The following is a 16,145-nucleotide window of genomic DNA, read 5'->3' as shown; positions in this document are numbered from 1 at the left end:
AAAGAAAGAAAGAAAGAAAGAAAGAAAGAAAGAAAGAAAGAAAGAAAGAAGGAAAGAGAAAGAAAGAAAGAAAGGGAAAGAAAAAAGTCATCCCATGGGGAAGTTTTTGTATAGAAAAAAATAGAAGTTTTAAAATTTCTACATAAAATAGTCATTAGGTAGAGGAAATATATTAGGGAATAAACATATTATGTTAGTTTCACTTACATTTTACTTTTGTTTGGGGTGGCCTCTACTCCACCCCATCAAAGCATGCTGTTTTCCTATTGATAACTGAATTCCTCCTTGGTGTGTTATCTTAACTTGTTCTCTTTAAATTAGCTCATTTGGGCCCGGCATGGTGGCTCATGCCTGTAATTCCAGCACTTTGGGAGGCTGAGATAGGTAGATTGCCTGAGGTCAGGAGTTTGAGAGCAGCCTAGCCAACATGGTGAAACCCCATCTCTACTAAAAATACAAAAATTAGCCGGGCGTGGTGGCGTGTGCCTATAGTCCCAGCTACTCGGGAGGCTGAGGCAGGAGAATTGCTTGAACCCAGGAGGCGGAGGTTGCAGCGAGCCGAGACCGCGCCACTGCACTCCAGCCTAGGAGACAGTGATGCTCTGTCTCAAAAAATTCTTTCTTCCCCTATTTTTGCCCAGCAGAAAGTGTATGTACTATGTATCTAAGTACGCTATTCAGTAACATATGGCTCTTTGGGCATCCCTAACAAACTGGGTCACCTAAATGAACTTTTCAAATTAAAGCATCCTATTTAAGAGTCAAATTATTTTCTTCATCTTTTTTTTAATAAGAAAAAAAAAATCTGTGGGTTAGTCTTACAGAAATAGTCTTTAAATGTAACTTCCTTCAAGGGAGATATACAACTGAATCTGGCTAATCAAATAGGGGTGAATATGCTTACAGTTTGATTGTTATTCCAAAGGCCATCTGAAGACTCTGTCACAGTGTCACTCCCATCTACTCAACAAGAAGGAAATTTAATTAGAATTACAAAAAATATTGAATTTTCACTGCAGACACTAAATATATTCACATTGCCTTCTGATGATGAAAAGTTGAATGATAATATGATCAAATGCTACAGGCATTGCAAGAGTCATACCAAGTTATTAATGTTGTATTAATTTCTCCTGGAAAGTTGTATTTCTTAACTTTTCTGTCACAGGCTCTTTGAAAATTGACTCTTTTTTTTTCTTTATTAAAAAAATAATGCAAGTGTACACGAATTGTGTCTACTATTTTAGGGGAATCACAGAAGCCCATTCATGGAACCAGGTTAAGAATGCCATTTAAAGGCAATCAATACTGTTAAGCTATCTAAATAGCTGTAAATGAATGGTCAGAGGCATGTACATCCAAAACCAGAACCACCCTCATCAGAATGGACATCATATTGGTTTTATGTTCAGAATGAGTAAAATATGCCATAATATCAAAAACAGGTGGCATATAACTCCTGTGTTGTTGCCAATGTGCTTATGCTTTGATCTAGAAGTGCTTTCGAAAATATATCAGCCACCAGATCAATGCATATTATGCCATATGAGGATTAAGATTTTATGTAATATATAAGATACATTTCTCTTAGAGTTGAAATTTAAAAATTTCAACATGTTTTAAAATATCTGCTTTGTAATAGACAGTATATTCTCAGCCAGGCACAGGTGGCTCATGCCTATAAACCTAAGTCCTTTGGGAGTCCAAGGCAGGCGGATCACTTGAGGTCAGGAGATCAAGAGCAGCCTGGCCAACATGGTGAAACCCCATCTCTACCAAAAAATACAAAAAATTAGCCAGGCATGGTGGCACATGCCTGTAGACCCAGCTACTCAGATGGCTGAGGTAGGAGAATCCCTGAACCTCGGAGGCAGAGGTTTCAGTGAGCCAAGATGGCACCACTGCACTCCAGGCTGGGCAACAGAGTGAGACCCTGTCCCAGAAAAAGAGTATATTCTGTTGGCCCTCCTAGACAACTATAGGTCAAATTCAGAACTGTCTTCTTACTGAGCATATACCATGTAGTGAACACTTTACATTCTACCAGCCAGTTAGTTCCTTAATCACATTTTTATGGATGAAGAAACACACAGGAAATGGTTAAATGATGATTTCTAATTAAGTGACAAGAGCCTCTGCTGATAACCCACACACACATTGCTCTTCCATCAAATGGAAACACTTAGGTCTATGAAATTCTGTAACTGGTGACAATGCTATAGTTATACATGAATAAACTTGGACTAATATCTCCCCAAAATTTACATTACTGTGTTTACATTTTACTGCTTCTGAGGCTTCCTAGGAAGCCAAAGGCAAGGCCAGGCTCAGTGGCTGAGGTCTGTAATCCCCACACTTAGGGAGGCTGAGGCAGGCAGATCACTTGAGGTCAGGAGTTCAAGACCAGCCTGGCCAACATGGCGAAACCCCGTCTCTACTAAAAATATAAAAAAGTAGCCAGCGTGATGGTGCACGTCTGTAATTCCAGCTACTTGGGAGGCTGAGACACAAGAATTGCTTGAACTCAGGGGGTGGGGATTGCAGTGAGCCAAGATTATGCCACTGCCCTCCAGCCTGGGCAACAGAGCGAGACTGAGAAAGAAAGAAGGAAAGAAAGACAGAAGGAAAGAAAGAAGGAAGGAAAGGAAAGGAAAGGAAAGGAAAGGAAAGGAAAGGAAAGGAAAGGAAAGGAAAGGAAAGGAAAGGAAAGGAAGGGAAGGGAAGGGAAGGGAAGGGAAGGGAAGGGAAGGGAAGGGAGAGAGAGACAGATGTAGGTTTATGCAATATATAGAATCTCAGTTCTGTTTGTGACCGGTATTATGATCTTAAGTAACAGTTTCAGGAAGAGGATGGGGTGATGCAGAAAAACAGCATGGACTGGAGTCAGATAAAATTTGAGTTCAATGCTGACAATGTCTGTTAGCAATGTAACTTTGATACTCAAAGTCCTTTTCATACACACAGGTATGTATGTATGTATGTATGTATGTATAGGTATATAAAGGGGTGTGTGTGTATGTGTGTGTATGTGCGTATACAGTAGTGCCCCCTTACCCATAGGGCATATGTTCCAAGACCCTCAAGTAAATGCATGAAACCAAGAATAGTACCAAACCCTACAGATACCATGTTTTTCCTATCTATACATACCTATGATAAAGTTCAATTTATAAATTAGGCACAGAAAGAGATTAACAACAAATAAATAATAGAATAGAATAATTATAGAAATAAACTGTAATAAAATCGATGGGAATGTAGTCTCTCTGTCTCAAAATATCTTAGTATTTTAGGAACATAGTTGACTGCTACAGAAAAGCAAAACTGCAGATAAGGAGAAAACTACTATATATATATATATATATTTCTAGCTACAGTACGCATGAACTACAGCCTATTAATAGTACACAGCCCATCAAGTGTTACAATTAAATTAGATGATGCATGTAAAGTGGCTGGCACTAAGCTATTATTATTATACAATGGGAAGAGGAATGGGAAGAGGGGAGGGATAGATATTATGCAATGCAGCTTCCAAATATCATATACTCTCTAATCATCCAAACAGGAATGTTCAACAATTTTCCTGTGGGCACTAAACTAGTAACTCATAGCTGAAATGGGAGTTGTGTGTCTCCAAAGCAGATTTATAGGGCCTCCTCAATCTGGCAATAGCATTAAATATGGCCTGCCTTGAAAGAATTAAACAAGATAATATATCCATTTCCTGGCACATCCATCTGTCAAAGGTGGGTAGTGGGCCATATGACAGCTCCAATCCTTTCCAGACCTAATATTCCTTGCTTCCATGAGGCTTTAGGCAACTGAAGGCCAACTCAGGCACAGTAAGAACTTGGCCCGTGAGCCTTGGATACATGGCCAAAATGGCAGCAGCCACACAAATCCTGGGGATACAGCTGCTCCACTGTCTGTTCCACCCTGGAAAACTCTACCTTGACCAGGTTTCACTGACATGGTATTTCAGAGAATGATTCCCCACTCCTACTTTCTTCCTCCTTACACTCTCAAAGAGTGGGGTGCAGTTGCTCCTACTGCTGTTACCTTGTGTTTTTATCTATTTTCATTTTGTTTTTGTGCCTGGAAACAGTTTGCGCTAAGGATTACACTTTCAAAACGAAATGTCACCCTTATCTAATCCCAATTGAATGAGTCCCTATGTGAATCACACTGCAGGTTCATTTTAAATTAACCAGCTACCAGGAATGATTGGCAAAAAAGGTAGGCCATGCAGGCTGGGGAGCAGCTGCCTACAGATTGGCAACTGCTGAGTACAATGAGTCATACACACAAGTAGGCCTGCAAGGCATGACCTTGCTTGGATGCCACACAAGGACACAGAGCCAGCTCAGCATCACAGAGGAACCCACCACAGGGCACTCCCAGAACTTACTACTAAGGGGAACAAGGAGAGTTAGCTGGGAAAGATGACAAGTTTCAGCATCACCTTTCTCCATTACAGGGAAAGACAGGTCAATTCTACACTTCCAAGGAGCAGAGACTCTAAGAGGCCTGTTCAGACTTGGAAGAATAGTAAGGATTGTTTGGAGCAGAGCAGCAGGATCTCAGAGGGGCATACCTCTTTGATGTTGGTGTGGGTGTCCTCAACCCATCTGTCTGAGTCTGTTCAGGCTGCTATGATAAGAGAGCTTAGATTGGGTAATTTAAACGGAAATTTATTGCTTACAGTTCTGGAGGCTGGGTAGTCCAAGATCAAGGCACAGGCTGATTACTCAATCTAGTGAGGGTCCTCTTCCCTGTAGATAGTGTCTTCTATTTGTTCTCATATGGGGGAAGGAGCAAACAAGCTCCCTTGGGCCTCCTTTTGTTTAATTAATTAATTTATTGTTTCTCTACCATCAAGAAAATGTACCTTCGGCCTTTTATAAGCCGGGCGCAGTGGCTCAAGCCTGTAATCCCAGCACTTTGGGAGGCCGAGACGGGTGAATCACGAGGTCAGGAGATCGACACCATCCTGGCTAACCCGGTGAAACCCCGTCTCTAGTAAAAAATACAAAAAACTAGCCGGGCGAGGTGGCTGGCGCCTGTAGTCCCAGCTACTGGGGAGGCTGAGGCAGGAGAATGGCGTAAACCCGGGAGGCGGAGCTTGCAGTGAGCTGAGATCCGGCGACTGCACTCCAGCCTAGGGGCACAGCGAGACTCTGTCTCAAAAAAAAAAAAAAAGAGCATTGATTCCATTCATGAAGGCGGGGCTCTCATGACCTAATCATGTTCCGAAGGCCCCAGTTCTTAAGACTTGCGTTGGGAATTAGCTATCAACATGAATTTAGGGGTGTGGTGTTATGAGATTATATATAGATAGATAGATGTCCATGCACGGTTCCTGGCTCATAAATCCCATATCCCTAATTATAGTATTTTGTTATAATAAGTATGTTTGACCTTAGGAAACAATCTTTGACTTTCTCCTGCTCTCCTTTCACCTGACAAGGCACAACTTTAATTTCCCCTGCTTTTCTGATTGTGGATCATAAGACACTTCCCAGAGAGAGTCCTTCCCTGTGTCCCTGGGGGATGGAATGTTGATGTCTTGAAGTTTCCATAAAAACCCAAAAGAGCTGGGTGTGGTGGTTCACACCTGTAATCTCAGCACTTTGGGAGGCTGAGGTGGGCGGATCACCTGAGGTCAGGAGTTCAAGACCAACATGGACAACATGATGAAACCCCATCTCTACTAAAAATACAAAATTAGCCAGGCGTGATGGTGCATGCCTGTAATACCAGCTACTTGGAAGGCTGAAGCAGGAGAATCACTTGAACTTGGAAGCAGAGGTTGCAGTGAGCCGAGATCATACCACTGCACTCCAGCCTGGGTGATGACAGAGCAAGACTCCGTCTCAAAAAAATAAAAGATAAAAGAAGACTAGGTTTGGAGAGCTTCCAGATAGCTAAACACTTGGAGGTTACTAGAAGGTAGAGTTCCCAAGGAAGGGCATGGAACCCTTTCCCATATACCTCGTCCTGTGCATCTCATCATCTGTATCCTTTGCAATATCCTTTACAATAATCTGGTAAACATAAGTGTTTCCCTGAGTTCTGGAAGCCACTCCAGGAAATTAATAGAACCCAAAGAGAGGGTTGTGGGAACCCCAACTTGAAACAAGGTCAGAAGTTCCAGAGGCCCGAACTTGTAACTGGTGTGTGTGGTGGGGGTGGGAGGGGCAGTCTTGGGGACTGAGCCCCTAACCTGTGGGATCTGACCCTCTCTCCAGTTAGATAGTGTGAGAATTGAATTGAACACACAGCCGGTGTCCACTGCTTGGTGTTTGGGGAAAAAACTCCACACATTCAGTCACGGAAGTCTTCATCTGAGTTGATGATTGTCGTTGAGGTGGTGTGAGAACAGAGAGAAAACCCAGTTTGGGAGTTTTCCCTTAATAGCGAGGACACAAACTTTCAAATCATAGCACCATCTGAGAATGCTCATGTAAATACACATCTGATGAGTCAGTGGAAGCCTCTTGGTACTTTTTAAGGCCTGGGACTTGTCAGAAGCATAGGGTCTGGTGTTTGAGCTAAACACCAGAGGGCTGCATCTAATTATTTTAAAGCCCTGACCCAAGGAATCAAGTCAAAATAATATGTTCGGATTCAAGACTGGTTGATCTGATTTCTAAAAGCAAAGTAATATGCCTGTGGATGTTTCCAAATCACATAAGCTACCTGTGCCAGTCAGGAATTTGGATTCTTGATGTTCTAAGGAATAATAATAATAGCTGCTATTAGATTTATCACTTACCCCCTGTAACTATGTCCCAAATCTTTCATCCCATTTGATTCTCACAAGCATTCTGCAAGATCATGGTATTACATCCTTTTTACAAATGACAAAACAGCTGGGCATGGTGGCTCATGCCTATAATACCAGCACTTTAGGACGACAAAGCAGGCGGGTTTCTTGAGCTGGGGAGTTTGAGACCAGCCTGGTCAACATGGTGAAACCCCCTCTCTCCTGAAAATACAAAATTAGTTGGGCATGGTGGTGCATACCTGTAATCCCAGCTACTCCGTAGGCTGAGGCAGGAGAATGGGTTGAACTCAGGAGGCGGAGGTTGCAGTGAACCGAGATGGCACCACTGCACTCCAGTCTGGGCGACAGAGAGAGACTCAGTCTCAAAAAAAAAAAAAGAAAAGGCGGGGTGCGGTGGCTCACGCTTGTAGTCCCAGCACTTTGGGAGGTGGAGGCGGGTGGATCAGGAGGTCAGGATATCGAGACCATCCTGACTAACATGGTGAAACCCCGTCTCTACTAAAAATACAAAAAAATTATAGCTACTCGGGAGCCTGAGGCAGGAATGGCGTGAACCTAGGAGGTGGAGCTTGCAGTGAGCCGAGATCTCGCCATTGCACTTCAGCCTGGGCAACAATGCGAGACTCCATCTCAGGAAAAAAAAAAAAAAAAAAACGCACACACAAATGACAAAACATTCAGAAAGGGTAGATATTTGTACAAGTCAAATGACCCATTTGTGTGGCTGGTGTTGGCACTCAAGTCAGATCAGTCATATTCCAGAGCACGTGCTCTCAACAAGGTTTGAATGATCCCAGCTGTTCAGGAAAGAGAACGCAGTTACCTGTTGTGTAAGAGTTCAATGGTGAGCTGGTGGTTTGTGTCCTTGTTGCTCCCAGCAGTGTCATAGGGTGGGTTTCTGCTGGCTGAGGTGAAGATGGTGAAGTGGCTACTGGAATGAAAAGAATGGAAGAATTGTTCCATTTGTGGAAGAAAATGTGCACCCCAAGAAAAATAAAGAACAAAACTAGTATCAGGAATTACCATCAACTTTCCACGGGCCCTTCTCCTGGCCTTCCACAGTAGGCATGCAGGGCTCCTACCCACCTACTTCTGAACCTTTCGGCTCCTCTTAGAAATGTATTCCAAGATGGCCTTCAGGCATTGCCCTGCTGTCTAGTTATTTCGTTAACACAAGGAAATGCGATCTAGATAGTGTTCTAGCTAGTCTTATCAATATATAAGATTATCTCACACTTTCTTTACCCTCAGGTTCCCTCTAAATACACAAAGTCAACAACAGGACATTTTATGCAGAACACCCAATTAAGCTTTTATTTTATTCATACAAGTATTTCACTTTCAGAAAACGGGGGTGGGGCGGGGGGGCTTGGGAATTTGCACTAACATGCTCTAACCCCTTCACAACAGCCCCATTCTGGATTTCCTGGCCTTACTCAAGTTCAATTATCCACACAGCCAGTAACTAACAGAACAGATACAATATTAATTCCTTGAGGTCTCTTAAAGCTGACAATATTGCCCAATGTCAGCCTTGGTAATGATTTGCAACCCTAAAGGTAAGGTTCCTGGCAGACCCTGACCCCAGCTCCTTCCGCATCTGCATTCTAGTCATTCCTTTAGGGGTGATTTCCTGTGTTTTCTGACTCATCTTCCACTTCTCACTGGAAAGCTTCCATTAGGAATTCTCCAGCATAGGGCTACATTCCCCTTTCCTTTCCTGAAATCTCTCCTTTATTTCCTATCAGATATCTCACCTTATTTGCAAAGTTGATCACTTGCCTCTTTACAAAGCATTTACATGATTCCCTTCTCTTAGAGCACCATAGAAATTTAGAGTCAATTAGTGACGGTGACTGGATGAATTCCAAAACCTGGGCTTTCCTTATTGCTTCTCACTGGTCTGTTTCTCCTTCCCCACCACAGTCTCCGTAACTTCACTTTTCAACATCACTCTTTCTCCTGTTCTCGACTGTTTTTCCTGTTTTCCTCTAGTGCTCAAACCTGTAAGAGGATGTGGCTCTCTTTCGGAACGAAAACCAGAATAACACAGGAGAGTCATGTGGGCAGTCTGTACCCAATTGAGTTCTGTGCAAAAGACCTCTTGAGCTTAACTTCTTTCCTAAGTTTGGGTCTTTACGGCATCTTTCTTTTCTCCGCTGCTCCTACAACCATACATACAATTGTTCCATGGATGTTTTAGGCAGCGAGCAGGTACTAGGGACACTAAGCAGGGAGGATTGGATGCAAAGATAAATGTCCCTGCATTCCATTTGCTCCAGGGTTCTCTCATTCTTGGACTGTAATGTTCAACTCACGCAAACTCTTTAGAAAACTATCCAGATAAGAATAACCGCAATTGATACCATCCTCCAGGTTATAGCCATAAAAACCAACTCTTAGGAGAAAGGCAACTTTCTCCCAAATCTCGGCTTTAAATGAAGTCAATGACTTGGGGATGTTCTCCAAAACAAGTCCACTAATCCATCCACCTTAGCAGACACAAGCTAAGTATTAAAAAGTGAAATCAACATTGAGAAAGTCTAACAGACTCTCTAGTGTGTGCGACTCCCTGGAACAAAGCTGTTTCTCTTACAAACTTTCATGGCTCTAAAATCCAAGCTATGACCTAACTAACACCCTCTCTTCCAAACTGACCTACTAGCCCAATCCTTCAGATCCCTCCTGGTTAAATACACACACAATTCAATGAGAGTCAAGGGAAATCAATATGTTCCATCAGATTTTTCCAGCTAAGAGGTTGTGACATTTGTTAGTCCTCAGAATCCAGAGCCACCCTAAGGGGTCAATGGGTTTTTGAGGCCTTTGAGAATCTCCACTAAAAGTTATCTTTTAAATCCCGGAAATGGAAGATTTGAACCTATACTTGTCCTCAGAATGACAAGCTATTTCCCCACCTATAAGTCAAGTTATCCTCCATTTATATTAAATCTAATGTCTTATTTACAGGGAATTTGAAGTATCAACTATATGGCCTGAACTGAAAAAAAATAAACATGTACATTCTAAATCCCTAAAGCCCTTAAATCCAATGTTACTTTTTCCTAAGTATAAATCGCACCTTTCGCAATTTCCACTATACATAAATAAATTAAAGGACCTTTGAAGTAAAAATGTGTAAGTCATTGACTGCCCTGAAAAAACAGCATGGTTTTTAAGGGTTTGTTTTGTTTTGTTTTGTTTTGTTTTCAGTAAAATGTTAGATCAGGGCAAATTCATCCAAACATAAAACTCAGTGCTCATAATAGGAGGCATGATCCAGTAGTTAAAAGTACTGGCCCCAATTCAAGCTAACAGAGATCAAAACCTGACTCAACAACTTTGTATCTGTGTAAACTTATTTTTTCTTTCTCTTTTCTTTCTTTTTCACTCTGTTACCCAGGCTAGAGAGTGCAGTGGTGCCATCATGGCTCACTGCAGCCTTGACCTCCTGGCCCCAAGAGATTCCTCCACCTCAGCCTCCCAAGTAGCTGGGACTAGAGGCATGCACCACCATGCAGAGACAGGGTCTCACTATGTTGCCCAGGCTGGTTTTGAACTCCTGGACTAAAATTACAGTCATGAGCCACCGCACCTGGCTTCTATCTGTGTAACTTTCAACAGTGAGCTTTTAGACTCTGTCTCAGTTCTCACAATTATAAACCACACCTACAGTCAATATAATTATCCTAAGAATTAAATGCATGAAACATGGTGCCTCATAGATAGAAAATAGTAAATGTTAACTTCTTTGAAATCAAGGTCTGCTTTCAGAATGGACTAAATGATCTCTCTTCAGAGCTCTTCATGAGGACAGAATCTCATTTATCTAACCTTGGTTCTCTGGCATTTCCTGTGTTTTCATCATAAAGTCATACGTAGCTGAATCAGATCCACACTATCCCTGTTAGATGTCCTACAATAAATGGTCCAGCTATTTTCGGTTAATAATCAATTTCTTTGAGAATCTGACAAAAAGCAATGGGTCCCCTCACTCCAAAAATGCTTATTGGTGCAAAAGATGCATATAACTTGGGAGTTGGGGAGGATCACAAATCCTGAGGAGACCCTGATTGAAACCCAGGTAAGACTTCTCACTCTAGACTGTCCTTCTACCTTGATACAATGCCCTGGATGTTTCGCAGCTCCTCATTGCAAGGTCTTTGGGCTCCCAAACACATCTGTTTTACCTGGTTCATGGTTCTGCGTGGGCAATGGCGTTGGAGGAATAAAGGTAGAGACCATTGTTGTTGTTGGCAGAGTTGTTGTCGTTGGAAGAGTTGTTGTCGTTGGAAGGGTCGTTGTCGTTGGAAGGGTCGTTGTCGTTGGAAGAGTTGTTGTCGTTGGAAGAGTTGTCGTTGGAAGGGTTGTTGTCGTTGGAAGGGTCGTTGTCATTGGAAGGGTTTTTGTCGTTGGAAGGGTCGTTGTCGTTGGAAGGGTTGTTGTCATTGGAAGAGTTGTTGTTGGAAGGGTCGTTGTCATTGGAACAGTGGTGCTTGTTCGAACAGTTGTGATAATTGGAGTAGTCGTGACCCTGGCTGGAGTCAGAAATCAACATGAGAGTGAGCATGAGTCAAACAAGAAACAAGAGCCTCAGGCTGGAACTGTACCCTAGCACACCAATGACAGACTGTCCCAAGGTGGAATTAACTTCCTGAACTCTCAATCTTGGTCATTGCCCAGCTAGAAACTGTGACAGGAGAGAGCTTTGGAGACATGCCCCTTCTTCCAAAAGAAGAGCAGATATATTGAAAGGTGCATGCATATTCAGAAATAAGAGCAGATGCCTCATATTTGCACTGAAGCACTTTTCTGGGGTCAGGGTCTCACTCTGTCATCCAGGCTGGACTGTAGTGGCATGATCAGCTCACTGCTGCCTCGAACTCCCAGGCTCAAGCAATCCTCCTGTGTCAGATTCCCAAGTAGCTGGGACTACATACAGGCATCACCACACCTGGCTAATTTAAAAAAAAAACAAAACTTTTTTTGTAGAGGCTGGGCGTGGCGGCTCATGCCTGTAACGCCAGCACTTTGTGGGGCTAAGGTGGGTGGACTACTTCAGCTCAGGAGTTCAGAGTTCAAGACCAGCCTGGGCAACAGGACGAAACCCCACCTCTACAAAAAATAGCCAAGTGTGGTGACACATGCCTGTAATCTCAGCTACTTGAAAGACTGAAGCACAAGAATTGATTGAACCCCAGAGGTGGAGGTTGCAGTGAGTAGAGACTGGGCCACTGCACTCCAGGCTGAGAAACAGCAAGACCCTGTTTCAAAAAAAAAAAGAATTGACCTCGTCTTGCTCACCCTTATGAGGGAAACAATCTAAGTCCAAAAGCTAAGAGACTGCAAATTAAAGTTCCTCTTACTTAAAACGAAAATAGACACAGCTTATTAAGGTCATAGGTATTGGGTTCTATTATCATTGTAAGACCTTAGTGGAAGAAGATTCACTAAGAAAAAGCAATGGCCAGGCGTGGTGGCTCACGCCTGTAATCCCAGCACTTTGGGGGGCCAAGGCGGGTAGATCGCCTGAGGTCAGAAGTTTGAGACCAGCCTGGCCAACATGGTGAAACCCCATCTTTACTAAAAATACAAAAATTAGCCAGGCGTGGTGGCATGCGCCTGTAGTCCAGCTACTCAGGAGGCCGAGGCAGGAGAATTGCTTGAACCCAGGAGCTGGAGGTTGCAGTGAGCTGAGATGAAGCCACTGCACCCCAGCTTGGGCGACAAAGCAAGACTCTGTCTCAAAAAAACAAAACGAAAAATCAGCAGTAAGGCTGGGTGCTGTGGCTTACGCCTGTAGGCCCAGCCCTTTGGGAGGCCAAGACAAGTGGATCGCTTGAGCCCGTAAGTTTGAGACCAACCTGGGCAACATAGTGAAACCATACCTCTACAAAAAAAATTTTAAAAATTAGCCGGGCATGGTGAGGCACCCCTTTAGTTCCAGCTACTCGGGAGGTTGAGGCAGGAGAATCACTTGAACCCAGCACGCAGGGGTTGCAGTGAGTAGCAATCACACCACTGCACTCCAGCCTGCTACCTGGGCAACAGAGTGAGACTCCGTCTCAAAAAGAAAAAACATAAAAGGCCCAGCATGGTGGCTTATGCCTGTAATCCCAGCACTTTGGGAGGCTGAGGCAGGTGGATCATTTGAGGTCAGGAGTTCGGACCAGCCTGGCCAACATGGTGAAACCCCATCTCTACTAATACAAAATACAAAAATTAGATGGGTGTGGTGGCACCTGCCTGTAATCCCAGCTACTCGGGAGGCTGAGGCAGGAGAATTGCTTGAACCTGGGAGGCAGAGGGTTGCAGTGAGCCATAATTGTGCCACTGCACTTCAGCCTGGGTGACAGTGAGACTCTGTCTCAAAAAATAAATTAATTAATTAAAAAGGACAGTTCTTTAAGGTGAATAAATTCAGCTTGATAAAAATATCCACTGTATTTTACTATGGAACAGTAAATGCTATTTCTTGGACCAATTACTCTGTTTGAAGTACATTCGGCCCTCCATATTTGTGGGTTCTACATCCGTAGATACAACCAAGACTTTGGATGGAAAATGTACAGGGGAAAAAGAAGGATATGTTGTCTGCTGTACTGAACAAATATGGACTTTTTTGTTGGTCATTATTCCCTAAATAATGCAGTATAACAACCAATTGCATAGTATTTACATTGTATTAGGGGTTATAAGTAATCTAGAGGTGATTTAAAGCATATGGGACTATGTGCATAGTTTACATGCAAATACTGCACCATTTTACATAAGGGACTTGAGCATCTGCAGATTTTGGTATCAAGGGGGTCCTGGAACCAGTTTCCCATGGATATCAAGGAACAATTGTACTGTTTTAGGAGCTAGTTTACTGACTCTAGCCTGACCTTGAATTATGCTTGGCCTTGCAACTCCATCTACACAAAAATTATTCTATTTCCCAAGAACAAGAGTTTATTTAAAAACAGGACTTACAGGAACCTCCTCTTTCTCTATTAAGAAAAAAGAAAATCACTACCAAACAGAAAATTCAATTAACTAGCAAGAAATGTCAAAAAACTTACGTGGCACAATCTTCAATGATACAGTGATTTTCATGTCATTGAACCACCCCCTGTGCTGAACACGGCAACAATATGTGCCACTGTCAGACACAGCTGTATTTTCTATAGTCAAAGAGACATCCCTGCGTGAAAGGTTCCTCAATAGCTTATAGCGTGTCTCCTTCTGATAGGTGACGTGGGTTCCATTGGTCCAAACAATGCTATCTGGGCATGAGAAAACAGAACATGTGCCTCTACTCCAGCACATGGATGTGACAGCTCCGTTGTAGCGGCAGGGCAGTGTGATAGGTGGACCTGCCACTCCAACAACATTTACAGAACCAGCTACAGAATCTGCAATGAAGAAAAGACAAACTGAGAATGAGCCTTAACATTTCCTCTTGGCTGGGCACGGTGGCTCACGCCTGTAATCCAAGAACTTTGGGAGGCCAAGGCGGGCGGAGCAACCGAGGTCAGGAGTTCAAGACCAGCCTAACCAACATGGCAAAACTTGATCTCTACCAAAAAAAAAAAAATACAGAAATTAGCGGGGTGTGGTGGTAGAATCCCAGCTACTCAGGAGGCTAAGGCAGGGGGAAGTGCTTGAACCCAGGAGGCGGAGGTTGCAGCAAGCTGAGCTCGCACCACTACACTCCAGCCTGGGCGACAGAGCAGACACTGTCCTCCCACCCCAGAAAAATTTTTCTCTGAATTTTTTTACTTGTTTTACTTTCTGTAAAAATGTATTTTATTCATTTTTTAATTGTTTATTTTTTAGAGACAGAGTCTTGCTCTGTCACCCAGGTTGTAGTACAGTGGTGCAAAGATCTTGGCTCACTGCTACCCCCGCCTCCCGAGTTGAAGAAATTCTCCTGCCTCAGCCTCCCGAGTAACTGGAATTACAGGCATGTGCCACCACGCCCGGCTAATTTTTGTATTTTTAGTAGAGACAGGGTTTCACTATGTTGGCCAGCCTGGTCTTGAACTCCTGACCTCAAGTGATCCGCCCACCTGAGCCTCCCAAAGTGCTGGGATCACAGGCGTGAGCCGCCAAGCCTAGCCTTGTAAATTGACATTATAGCTGGAATTTTTCCCCCCTTTTTCCAAGTTAGCTGATACAGCTGGAATTTTTTAAATTTGAGATTACAAGCATTTTTTTATGTTACCATTCTTTTAATTTTTTTTTTTTTTTTTAAACAAGGTCTTGCTATGTTGCTTGAACTCCTGGCCTCAAGTGATCCTCTGGAGTTGCTGGGATTACAAGCATAAACCACTGCACCTGGCTTAGCATATTCTCCAACAGTATTGTTCAGGGGATATATTTACAAGTAAAACATTGTATTGTACTGTGTGATATTCAAGCTGTTTCTCATTTTTACCAGTGTAAATAACTTCACATAACCTTTCTACACAAAACTTTTGGCATTTAGTTTTCCTAATAGGATATAATTCTGAGATTATCAGTATAAAGCACAAGAACATTTTCCATTTTTTCATAAATATGGCCAAAATCCTTTCCAAAAGGTTTGAACCAAATAACATTCAAGTAATGTGAGTGTGTATTTCACCCTGTGTTTGTTAAATATCTGCTTACCATTGATTTTTCAATAGGTAAGAAATGCATGTGGCTTTTCAAAATGAAACAGCACCAAAGGGCATACAGTGAAAAGTCCCCTCCCACTCCAGTCCCCCAGTCTGCTCTACTAGATCCAATTGCTGCATCAGTTGAAAACAGCCTTTTGATGGGCACAGTGTCTCACACCTGCAATCCCAGCACTTTGAGAGGCCAAGGTGGGAAGATCTCTTGAGCCCAGGAGTTTGTCCCAGCTATTTGGGAGGCTGAAGTAGGGAGATCATTTGGGCCCCGGAGAGGTCGAGGCTGCAGTGAGCCAAGAATGTCCCACTGAACTCCAGTCTGAACGACAGAGCCTTATGTTCAAAAAGAAAAGGAAAGAGAAAATAAACAGTTTTTTTTTTTAATTTGCATTTACATTTCAAATTTTTAATTTTCAGCCAGGCATGGTGGCTCATGCCTGTAATCCCAGCACTTTGGAAGGCTGAGGCAGGCGGATCACTGGAGGTCAGGAGTTCGAGACCAGCCTGGCCAACATGGTGAAACCCTGTCTCTATTAAAAATACAAAACTTAGTCCAGGCACAGCGGCTTATGCCTATAATCCCAGCAGTTTGGGAGGCCAAGGCGGGCAGACCACTTCAAGTCAGGGGCTCCAGACCAGCCTGGCCAACATAGCGAAGCCCTGTCTCTACTAAAAAAAAAAAAATTAGCTGGATGTGGTGGTGCGTGCCTGTAATC

The 16,145-nt window shown here is 43.1% G+C and overlaps 1 protein-coding gene across 3 annotated transcripts in view; it reads right to left on the bottom strand.

Annotated features, from left to right (window-relative positions):
- Positions 1–16,145, bottom strand: part of HAVCR1 (hepatitis A virus cellular receptor 1) — a 36,003-nt gene that overhangs the window by 16,984 nt on the left and 2,874 nt on the right. For all 3 annotated transcript variants that reach the window (XM_017854392.1, XM_017854390.1, XM_017854391.1), the window contains exons 3-6: positions 13,855–14,187; positions 10,981–11,328; positions 7,614–7,721; positions 905–960 (exon numbers count right to left, since the gene is read on the bottom strand). In XM_017854392.1, coding sequence (XP_017709881.1) covers positions 905–960; positions 7,614–7,721; positions 10,981–11,328; positions 13,855–14,187 — 845 coding nt within the window. The remainder of the gene's footprint in view (positions 1–904; positions 961–7,613; positions 7,722–10,980; positions 11,329–13,854; positions 14,188–16,145) is intronic.

This window comes from Rhinopithecus bieti, unplaced genomic scaffold (assembly GCF_001698545.2).
Source record: "Rhinopithecus bieti isolate Rb0 unplaced genomic scaffold, ASM169854v2 scaffold_38833, whole genome shotgun sequence".
Classification (NCBI taxonomy): Eukaryota; Metazoa; Chordata; class Mammalia; order Primates; family Cercopithecidae; genus Rhinopithecus; species Rhinopithecus bieti.
This window is presented reverse-complemented; position numbering and strand designations above follow the sequence as displayed.